General features: G+C 35.9%; 1 protein-coding gene across 1 annotated transcript in view; it reads right to left on the minus strand.

Annotated features, from left to right (window-relative positions):
• Positions 1-12774, minus strand: part of MYO3A (myosin IIIA) — a 261495-nt gene that overhangs the window by 229068 nt on the left and 19653 nt on the right. Inside the window, exon 4 of the mRNA XM_011963820.1 lies at positions 11528-11662. Within this exon, the coding sequence (XP_011819210.1) occupies positions 11528-11662 (135 nt within the window). The remainder of the gene's footprint in view (positions 1-11527; positions 11663-12774) is intronic.

The raw sequence follows: 12774 nt of genomic DNA on the forward strand, positions 1-12774 counted from the left end.
GGGGCAAACTCCTTCCGCTTGACAAAAGCAGAGGGAAAAGCAAAGGTGACTTTGTCTTGCACCTTAGGTACCAACACCACAACAGGAGGGCAGAGCACCAGGCGGGCTCTTGGGATCTAGAATTCCAGGACTTGATTCTTGGACAGCATTTCTGGACCTGCCCTGGGCCAGAGGGAGCCAGTTGCCCTGAAGGGTGAGTCATAGGCCAGGCAGCATTCACCACAAGCTAAATGAGGAGCACTCCTGCCTTAAGAGAACATCAGAGGTAGTCTGGAAGTAGTCCTCATGGCCTGGGGTGGTGGTGGCTACAGGGTGAGGCTCCTCTGCCTTTGGAAAGGTGAGAGAAGAGTAAGAAGGACTGCCTTTTGTGGTATGAGTGTCAGCTCAGCAGCAATACAGTAGAACACCAGGTAGACTTCCAAGGTTTTTGACTCTAGTCCCTGACTCCCAGATGGCACTTCTGGGCCCACTTGGGGCTGGGAGATCTCATATTCCTGAAGAGGACATAGGCCTGGCTGGCTTTGCCACCTGCTGATTATAGAGACCCAGGGCCTTGAGTAAACATAGGCAGTAGCCAGGGAGTGGTTACAGCAAGCCTTGGGTGAGACCCAGCACTGTGCTGGCTTCAAGTCTGACCCAGCACAGTCATAGTGATGGTGGCCATAGGGGTGTTGTGTCACTCCACTTCCAGCTTTAGGTGGCTCCAAAGAGAGACAGAGACTCTGTATGTTTGGGAGAAAAGGAAGAGAACAAGAATCTCTGGCTGGTAATTCAGAGAATTCTCCTCGATTTTGTCCAAGATCATCAAGGTGGCAACTCTATGAGCCTGCAACGACCACAGCATTACTGAGACTAGGATGCCCCCTAAAATAGACACGGATTAGATCACAATACCCAAGTCCTTTCAAATATCTGGAAAGCCTTCCCAAGAAGGATGGCTACAAATAAGCCCAGACAGTGAAGACTACAATAAAATACCTAACCCTTCAATGCCCAGATACCGAAGAACATCTACTAGCTGATGCACCATCCAGGAAAACACGACCTTACCAAATGAACTAAGTAAGGCACCAGGGACCAGTCCTGGAGAAACAGAGATATGTAACCTCTCAGATAGAGAATTCAAAATAGCTATGTTGAGAAAACCCAAATAAATTCAAGATAACACAGAGAAGGAATTCAGAATTCTATTAGATAAATGAAATAAAGAGAATGAAATAATTTAAAAGAATCAAGCAGAAATTATGGAGCTGAAAAATGCAATTGGCACACTGAAGAATGCATCAGAGTCCTTTTATAACATACGGACCAAGCAGAAGAAAGAGTAAGTGAGCTTGAAGACAGGCTATTTGAAAACATACAGTCAGACGAGACAAAAGAAAAAAGAATAAAAAGCAATGAAGCACACTCAAAAGAAAATAGCCTCAAAAGGGCAAATCTAAGAGCTACTGGCCTTAAAGAGGAGGTAGAGAAACAGGTGTAGAATGTTTATTCAAAGGAATAATAATAGAGAGCTTCCTAAACCTAGAGAAAGATATCAATATCCAACTGCAAGAAGATTATAGAACACCAGGCAGATTTAAACCAAAGAAGACTATCTCAAGGCATTTAATAATCAGACTTCCAAATCAGGGACAAAGAAAGGATCCTAAAAGCAGCAAGAGAAAAGAAATAAATAGCAAACAATGAGGTTCAATACCTCTGGCGGCCACTTTTCAGTGAAAACCTTATAGGCCAGGAGACAGCGGCATGACATATTTAAAGTGCTGAAGGAAAAAAAAAAAAAATCTTTTACCCTGGAATAGTATAGCCAGTGAAAATATCCAAACATGAAGGAGAAATAAAGACTTTGCCAGACAAACAAAAGTTGAAGGATTTCATCAATACCAAACCCATCCTACATGAAATGCTAAAGGGAGTTCTTCAGTCAGAAAGAAAACAACATTAATAAACCATAAATAATCATCTTATGGTACAAAACTTACTGGTAATAGTAGTACACAGAGAAACACAGAATATTATAACACTGTGACTGTGGTGTATAAACTACTCTTAGCCTATGTAGAAAGACCAAATGATAAACCAATCAAAAATAATGACTGCAACGACTTTTCAAAACATAGTCAGTACAATAAGACATAAACAGAAACAGCAAAAAGTTAAAAAGCAGGGGACAAAGCTAAGATGAGTTTTTATTAGTTTTTTTTTCGCTTGTTTGTATATACAAAGTGTAATATGTTCATCTTAATTTCAATGAGACATATTAATGTACCAAACTCTGGATTCCAATAAAATACTAATAAAATATTAATAAAAACTGGGACTACCACCTAATAGACATTTTCTAATGTGTACTTTTGTAGTGTGTAAAATGTTCACATTCCTTTTCTAACGTGTAAACTAGAAGTATTTTAAAGGTATTATTGGCGTATAATAAAATTGGCTCTTTTAGGTATGCAGTTTGATGTATTTTAGTAATTGTATATAATCATGTAACCAGTAAATCAAAATATAGAACACTTAGTTCACCCTAAAATGCTTTAAAAATCTAGGGAGAACACCATAACACACTAGTAATGCAATCAACAAGAAATCTATGATCACAGAAAAAATAACTTACGAGAAGAAATATTTTAATGTGTACCATAAAAATCTATTAATTTATTAAATAGCAAGACATCACTGGTCACCTCATATTTTCTTACCTCTGACGTAACACTATAAAACGTGCATGCCTATTCAAAGAAGATGCTTTTTCCAGCACTGAAGTACAATTAGGAAAGACACATAAGAGTTACATATATTATTTATATATTTCCTAGGTTAGAAGAGTACGAAAAAGTACATTTAGGCCATTTTTCTATCCTGCCCTTTAAACAAACAAAAAATGAAACAACTCTAGGTAATTGGCTGTCTGTTCTATTGCAAGTACACCAAATAATAGCCTTTTATATGAGAGCTGGGAATGGTGGTTCCAGCCTTAAGAACATAAAAGGAATCACACTGTGACTCTGCTACTCCACTGCAATTGTGAACTGCCAAATGAAAGAAGGAACAATTCTGTGCTATCTAAGGAACTCAGCAGCCCAGCTTCTCACTCCTGCCCTGTTTCTTCTGACCGCTCACAAATATACCCTGCAAAGGCTTTATATTCCCTCTGTGTACATGTTATCTCCAGGGCAGTAGCATTAAAGAGTTAATAGCTGAACAAATAGAAAGCTCACATTCATTATTACTTATCTTCTTTCTATCAATTTCCTTTCCTCAAGGCAGGCCTGATATTACTAACTAGATGTAAGTATAAAACCAGAATAACCAATAATGCACGACACATGAAAGTAGTATTTATGTCTATAAAAACCACTCTGATGACCGAAAATGTGCATTTGAGAGGCTTTATGACTATTTACTGAATTTTCATGCTTTGAAATACCACCTATAATTGGCAGTCTTTAGTCTCCTGAAAAGGATATAATTTCAAAGAGAAAAATTGCTATAATTGGGGAGCAATAAGAAAAAGCAATGTCACTATTAAGAATGAGCAAATCAGGACCAATTCAAATGAATAATAGAATGCAGTCTGTAGCAATACTGTGAAAGGAGCAATTATAGCTAAGATTGGATTATGAGGGAAAGGGTCTTTTAACAGAAAGATGTCCTAACTCTGAATTTTGGATTCATTATGGCTGAAGGCACGCTAAGCAAACAGCTCCTGAGAGAGAAGCCCAGATTTCCTTACCTACTTAAAACCTGGTTGTTTATCCAACCAAGAAGGGAAAAATTACAATTAAATCTCAGTTCTCCCCTTTGTGTCCATCAATAGCAAATGCCTTATATGAGACTGATTTAACTCAATTCTGATTCTGTTTTACAGTCTCCCAGTTCAGGCAGGAAGCATTTGAAGAATCATAGCCCAGCCCTCATCTTCTCAGCTCCCCTCTACCCTTGATACTGATCCCCAACAGCAGATATCAGGAGTAAAAGGCAGTACAAAGTCAAAAGAGGTATTTACATTTCACTAAACAAGTCAGTCAAGAGATGTGATAGCTATAGGCAGAAAGGAACACACATAAGGTATTTCAAAATGAGGCATAGATAGAAACAAACAGAAAACATTGGTTCTCTCTTTATGTCTACATCATTAGGAAAACCTAAAATATTGAACAACAACAAAAGTCCCCATAGATGTTCTATAAAAAACTAAATCAGTTTCTACAGCATAAAACTTCATTCAAGTGTATAACTGGAATTTCAGAGGGCCAGCAACTAGTGCCCTTTTACTAAACCTGGGTACCATTTAGATTCTAAAAATAAACATGCAGAGAATTAAGATGAAAATAACTCCTAAACAGAGCCTTGTATATCATTCATGCTCAAAAACTTCTAAAATAACAAAATGAAAGTAAAATAAAGAAAAGAGAAAAATCATATCAAAAAGCAAAAGAAACAATTTTTAAATTGTAACTAGAGAAAACAGACTGCCGAGCAAGATTTGGCACATTATTATTCTTAGGATTTCAATTATTCTGGATTGAAATATAAGTAAAATGGTTTTTCATTGTGAAAAGCATCTCGCAGGGGTTTCTCTAGGCTAGTATGGCCATTCACACACACCAGGCTTAGAATGAGGACAGTCACTTATTGCTCTAATACATCCCCTCCAGTACACGCCTTCTGTATGTAGATTCACATTAAAAGCCTAGCACCGTTAACATGACTCTCGGGGTAACATCACAGCCACTGCCCCTCTTTTGGTATCCTCATGCAAAATAATTTAAATGGACTTTATTACAATAAGAAGTATAATTAGCAGTCATGTTATAGTACAAAGCATTGATGCCACAAGCCAGTTTTCTGAAAGTGCCTCTAAAGCAGCACCTGCACCATTCATGTTTATAAATCAGGTAATTGTACATCTAGCCACTTATGTGTATATGTGATTACTCTAATTTACATATGCAAATCAATTATCTTATATACAGTTTGCCAACTACTTGCTTTCCTTAGACATTTTTTCCCCCCACTTTGTAAGTTCAAGTAGATCAGATTTTGGATATACCATTTTATTAAACTAAATTTTTTTTTCCTAAGCCATTTAGAGCTATTTCCAATGTCTCTATCTGATAATAAATCATAAGGACAAAATTCAAAGAAATTGTAACGACTCTACTGATTCATTATATCTGGATGCTGCTTTACTTATACAATATTCCCAAAACATTTTAATCAATTCAACTCATTTTAATCAATCTGCTCTCTCAAAAAACATTTAACTAATATTGGGGGTTTCCAACTGTCTCCTAATTCCAGGTGATAATACTGAGAAATGCCAAGATATTAGAATAGGGATTTAATAGGCATTATGACAATGAATGATCTGATTTAATATTTTTGAGCTCTGGGAAAAGATTTATACTTTATTTTGTTGTCCATTTAGGCCTATGTTAGACAGAATACCTGAATCTCCACTTAAACGCACATCTGCCAACGATTCTATACATGGAAGAAAAATTAAAAATGCATTATTGAAAATGTTTTGAAGGATATAAACAAATTATATTCAAGGTTACATCAAGGATTTTGTACAGCAGTACTTCTCAAATATGCAAACACAAACAAGAATTAAACTCTAAAATTATGCATTAATGTAAGGCAAAATGGTTTAGGTTGATAGTTTACATTCTATTACTTGGTAACTACCTTTAGATGAGTAAAAGTTTAGCTTTGCTTTTATATGTGATTTCGCTAAAAATACAAAGCTATCTTAAACTAGAGAAATAAAAAATGCAGTTGACCCTTAAACAACAAGGGTTTGAACTGTGTGGGTTCACTTATATGTTAATTTTCTTCCACCTGCGCCACCCCTGAGACAGCAAGACCAACCACTCCTATTCTTCCTCCACTTGAGACTATTCAATGTGAAGATGATGAGGATGAAGATGATGATCCACTTCCACTTAATGAACAGTAAAAATATTTGCTCTTTCTCATGATTTTCTTAATAACATTTTCTTTTCTATAGCTTATTTTATTGTAAGAATATAGTATATAATACCTATGACATAAAACTATGCATTAATTGACTATGTCATCAGTAAGGCTTCAGGTCAACAGTAAGCTATTAGTAGTTAAGTTTTAGGGGGTGTCAAAATTTATACTTCAATTTTTCAGTGCATGGGAGATTGTCATCCCTAAATAAATTAAAAGTTAGGGTCAACTGTAATTTTGAAATCATAGATAAATTGTCTATTTTTAAAGGACACACATGGCTATTTAATTTTGTAAAATAATATATAGCATCAGATGATGAAAGATTTTTGAAAATACTTTTTTACATTTTGAAAGGCTCCAGACCATAAAGGTGGCAGATGAAATATAAAAATTTATTTCCTCTTACTCATGAATCTCCATTAAAATGCTACTAAAGGAATAAAATATTATAACCACAAAGAAAAAAGGAAAGCACTGAGCAAAAAAATTCAATAAATTTTGCAATATGGAAAGCAGATAAGCAAGTGGTAACTGATTGAGCAATGAAGAGGAAGCCACAAACTAAGATACTTTGTGTGGTTCTTTTGCAGTCACCTGAACAGATTAACCCAGACAGTGCTAGGGAATAGTACAGGTGGAGAAGCAGTTTAGAGGAGCAGGGCAGAAAGCAAGCGGTCATTTGGAAGTCTGTAATCAAAGGACTCGAAACTCTCTTATCACATATACAAAATATCAACATTCAGAAGCCTGCCTGAGCAGTACACACACACACACACACACACACACAGGTTAAGAGACTCGAAATTTTGTTTCCTGCTGACACTGAACTGGAGGGATTCAAGATTTGGTGGCATCAGCAAAATGGGTAATCTGGGAGAGGCACAAATTACTACATGATGTGCCAAACAAAGAAAGAAACTTGGAAAGAGGAGGCCAAGGGATTTAGGAACCAGTGGTTCCATCAAGGTGGGCATCAGAGAGATATCAAAGAGGTCAGATACATGGCAGGTCTCCAAACAAGAGTGGGAAGATGAAGAGCTCCAAAAGTGTAATGAACAATATTGCCAAAATTAAGAACATGGATTTCTAAATGAGGCAGTATAGAAGCTCAGCCATACTTTTCTAGATACAGCAATCACAACACATCAAAAGTGTGGACCTGCTCAGGAGAAGGCGGCACCACCAAACTGGATCTATGTTTTCATTGCTTTATCTTATCAACCCTTCGAAACGATCTTTTTTTTTTATTATTCAAGTGAATGTATTTCCTTTGAAAAACATAACAATGATTAAAACTATCTGAAGTTACATTAAGTAAAAATATAGGATAATTTCATAAGTAATATTGTCAAAAAATTGAAACATACAAAAAACATACACTCCTATTCAACATAGTATTGGAAGTCCTAGCCAAAGCAATCAAGCAACAGAAAGAAATAAAGGGCATCCAAATAGAAAGAAAGGAAGGCAAACAATCCCTGTTTGCAGACGACATGATTCTATATCTAGAAAACTCCATTGTCTCGGCCCCAAAACTTCTTAAGCTGATAAACAACTTCAGCAAGATCTCAAGATACAAAATCAATGTACAAAAATCACTAGCATTCCTATACACGAAAAACAGTTAAACTGAGAACCAAATAAAAAACAATCCCATTCACAATTGCCACAAAATGAATAAAATACCTAGAAATACAGCTAACCAGGGAGGTGAAAGATCTCCACAATGAAAGCTGCAAAATACTGCTCAAAGAAATCATATGACACAAACAAATGGAAAAACATTCCATGCTCATGGATAGGAAGAATCAATATCATTTAAACGGCCATGCTTCCCCAAAGCAATTTATAGATTCAATGCTATTCTTATCAAACTACCAATGACATTCTTCACAGAACTAGAAAAAAACTATTTTAAAATTCATGTGGAACCAAAAAGGAATCTAAATAGCCAAGGTAATCCTAAGCAGAAAAACAAAGCTGGAAGCATTACACTACCCAACTTCAAACTATACTACAGGGCTACAATAAACAAAACAGCATGGTACTGGTACAAAAACAGATACACAGACCAATGGAACAGAATAGAAAGCCCAGAAATAAGTCCACACACTTAAAACTATCTGATCTTTGACAAAGCTGACAAAAACAACCAATGGAGAAAGGATTCTCTATTCAATAAATGGTGCCGGAACAACTGGCTAGCCATATGCAGAAGACTGAAACAGAACCCCTTCCTTACACTATCTACAAAAACCAACTCAAGATGGATTAAAGATTTAACTGGTTTTAAAACCCAAAACTATAAAAACTTTGGAAGACAACCTAGGCAATATCATCCATTCTGGACACAGGAACCAGCACAGATTTCATGATGAAGACTCCAAAAGCAGTATTAACAAAAGCAAAACTTGACAAATGAAATCTTATTAAACTAAAGAGCTTCTGTACAACAAAAGAAATCATCAACAGAGTAAACAGTCAGCCTACAGAATAGGAAAAGATGTTTGCAAACTATGCATCTGACAAAGGTCTAATATCCAGCATCTGTAAGGAACTTACGTTTAGAAGGGAAAAACAAACAACCTTATTAAAAAGTGGGCAAAGAACATGAACAGATTCTTTTCAAAAGAAGACATACATGTAGCCAATAGCATGTGAAAAAAGCTCAACATCACTGATCACTAGAGAAATGAAAATCAAAACCGCAATGAGACACCATCTCACACCAGTCAGAATGGCTATTTTTAAAAAGTCAAAGAATAACAGGTATTGGTGAGGTTTCAGAGAAAAGAGAATGCTTATATGCTGCTGGTGGGAGTGTAAATTAGTTTAGCCATTGTGGAAAACAGTGTGATGATTCCTCAAAGAACTAAAAACAGAACTACCATTCAACCCAGCTATCTATTGCATTACTGGGTATATACCCAAAGAAATAGAAATTGTTCTACCACAAAGACACAGGCACATGTATGTTCATTGCAGCACTATTCACAACAGCAAAAACATGAAATCAACCTACATGCCCGTATTAGTCCATTTTCACACTGCTGATAAAGACATACCTAAGACTGGACAATTTACAAAAGAAAGAGGTTTAATGGACTTACAGTTCCACATGGCTGGGGAGGTCTCACAATCATGGTGGAAGGCAAGGGGGAGCAAGTCACATCTTACATGGATGGCAGCAGGCAAGGAGAAAGCTTGCACAGGGAAACGCCCCCTTATAAAATCATCAGATCTCATGAGACTTATTCACCATCATGAGAACATCATAGGAAAGACCTGCCCCCATGATTCAATTACCTCCCACTGGGTCCCTTCTGCAACACATGGGAATTTAACATGAGGTTTGGGTGGGGACACAGCAAAACCACATCAATACCTATCAATGGCAGACTGAATAAAGAAAATGTGGTACACATACACCATGGAATACTATGCAGCCATATAAAAGACTGAGATCATGTCCTTTGCAGGAACATGATTGGAGCCAGAGGCCATTATCCTTAGCAAACTATCACAGGAACAGAAAATCAAATGTCACATGTTCTCACCTATAAGTGGAGCTAAATCATGAGAACACATGGACACAAAGAGAGAAACAACAGATACTTGATGGTAGAGGGTGGGAAGATGGTGAGGATCAGGAAAAATAACTAATGGGAACTAGGTTTAACACCTTGGTGATGAAATAATCTGTACAACAAATCCCTGTGACACAAGTTTACCTATATAACAAACCTGCAAATGTACTCCTGAACTTAAAATATTTTTAAAGAAAAAAAACATACAAAAAATGAAGCAAATATGTTAAATATTAAGAATTTTTTATAGGTTCAAATATTTTCCACAATGATCATCTATTATTTGTAGAATCATTTAAAAACCATAATGGAGGCCAGGCACAGTGTCTCACACCTGTAATCCCAGCACTTCGGGAGGTCAAGGCAGGTGGATTACTTGAGATCAGGAGTTCTCAAGTAGACCAGCCTGGCCAACACAGTGAAACACTGTCTCTACTAAAAATACAAAAATAAAAAAATTAGCTGGGCATGGTGGCATGTGACTGTAATCCCAGCTACTCGGGAGACTGAGGCTCGAGAAATGCTTGAACTCAGGAGGCGAAGGTTGCAGTGAATTAAGATTGTGCCACTGCACTCCAGCCTGGGCAACACAGCAAGACTCCATTTCAAAAAGAAAACATAGTAGAAAAATATGAATATAAAGTCTTAATATAATTTATTTATGATTATTGTGCCTATTACACTTTGGCTATGTCCCCTCCAAAATTCATACGTTGAAACTTAATGGTGAATGTGATATTATTAAGAGGTGGGACCTTTAAGAGGTAATCAAGCCATAAGGGCTTCTTCCTCATGAATGGGGTTTTAAGATCCTTAATAAAAAGAGGCTCCACACAGTGTTGGGCTCTCTTGCCTTCTGCCCTCTGCCATGTGAGAACACAGCATTTCTTCTTTCCAGGGCATGTAGCAACAAGGTGCCATCTTGGAAGTAAACAGGCCTCACCAGAGAAGTGAACCTGCTGGTTCCTGAATCTTGGACTTCCAGTCTCCAAAACTGTGAGGAATAAATTTCTGTTCTTTATGAGTTACCCAGTGTGTGGATTTTTGTTATAGCAGCACAAATAGACTAAGACAATGCCACTTCAGGAAAAGCAATGGAACATTCAAAAAGAAATAAAATACTCAAATGCTAATAAAACAATGATGAACACAATAAATATATGCTGTTATAGTTGTCAAATAAAGGTATCTACTGTCCCTGAATTTGATAAAAGTGATTTTAAAAAATTCTAATACATTTTATTAGAAATAATGTTTACTGCACTTGAATAATGTTCAATGAAAATCAGAAAAACGGAATTTTTCTGGAACTGGCAATCACCTTAGTGTGGGACCTGCTAGTACTCCTGCCTTAGAGAGGATTGCTCCAGTGTAAGAAAAACTACTCTCAGGACTGGAAAGGGCAGACTCTACAAATTCCCTTTAGCAACTTATTCAGTATCAACACCATTTGAAGTAAGTTTTCTTCCCTGTAAATATAAATACCTGGTTCTGTAGCTCAAGTCATTAGCATTCAATAAAGACAGAAAAAGAAAATTATAGCTCACTATTTTTGCCTAATGAAGTCTCACTTAACATTAATTTTCTTATATCTTAGCACCTGGCACAGAGGTTCATCACACGTTAACGAAACAAAATATAGATGAATAAAAAAATATTATAATGAAATCCCTTTTAATTTTTTTTTCCTATGGGAAAAATAATCTCAGTTTCTTTAGTCTTTTATTGTGGAGTAATTTCCTTTTAACATTTACTAGTCTTTGTGGCTTTCCTTCAATTTTTTGATGTTTCTTAAGACGGCAAGGCCAAAACTAGGCACAACATTCATGGCTAGTCAGGAACTTACCAGAATTGTTTTTATGATATCAATGTTACATAAATAGTATAGTAAGTCATTTCAGAACCACACTCTAAGTTTCCACCCATACAAATAATGCTGAAATACTTACCTCAAGAACCAACCACAGCTTGTCTCCATTTACTTTATCCTTCTTAAAGTATATCCCATAGAATCTGACCACATTACGGTGGTCAGAAAGTGCTTTTAAGATGTTATACTCTGCTTCAATCTCTTCATCAATATCCTAGTTTCAAAAAGTCATAAGAATAGAACTGTGAGAAAAACATAAGTAATGTCAAAGAAACAGATTATAGAATACCAAATATAGAATTTGATTATGTCAAGGTCATAATAGTCTTTACTGTGCTTAGTATTATGTACTGTAATTTCTCATTACATTATCTAAGGGGAGAGATTGTGATTTTCATGATAATCAAGTGAATCTCAAGTTATATCAATTTCATCAAATTTTAAAATGGATAAATAAAATGTTATTTTTATATGCAATTATAAGTAAACATCTATGGAGAGCTACTCCAGATGATTTTGCTTTTTTGTATTATTAACTTTGTTACAATGGCAAAGCCATTGATCTGAAATAGTAAATCTTAAGACTGGAAATCTGGTTCATTTTGTTTCTTTGGAAAACAGGACATTTAGAAGCTATCCAAAACTCAGTCATACAAACAATAAATTCCCACTTTTCCAAAAAACTCAAATAGAGTTAAGTTATAAAAGATTGCTCAAAACCTTTAATGATCTAAAGGTCCATTCAGCAAAAGAAGAACAGGTTGCTATCTTATCAATAAGAATGAAAGACAGCCACTTAGTCATATTTCTAGAAAATCACATATATATACGAAACAATTCACAGAGTAATAAATAAGAGAAAGCTTTATTAATATTGATTTTACAGTGACATTTAATGCTTATGTTATTTTATTATAGAATCATGGAATCACAGAGGTAGAAATTTAAATCTGAATTCTAATTTTAGAGGCATAAAGTTAAGCCCTGAGAAGCTGGAGTCAGAGCTGGTTAGTGTAAAATCCAGATAAAGAGTCCAAGTCCGCTACGTTCTCATCTTACTCATTCAACTCCTCTCTTGAAAATAAAATGACTGATTAAAAATACGTAATGGTAAGACTCCTTTAATTTAAAATAAGCAAATCTTTTCAAGATGTTTGGATGCATTTAAATTTATTTAAGATTATAATCTCTTGGTTATAAATCTTTTTTATTTGACTTGTGACAAGATGAAAGAAGAGTACGGTCGGGCGCGGTGGCTCAAGCCTGTAATCCCAGCACTTTGGGAGGCCAACATGGCTGGATCACGAGGTCAGGAGATCGAGACCA

This window comes from Colobus angolensis, unplaced genomic scaffold (genome assembly GCF_000951035.1).
Source record: "Colobus angolensis palliatus isolate OR3802 unplaced genomic scaffold, Cang.pa_1.0 Scaffold63, whole genome shotgun sequence".
Taxonomy (NCBI): Eukaryota; Metazoa; Chordata; class Mammalia; order Primates; family Cercopithecidae; genus Colobus; species Colobus angolensis.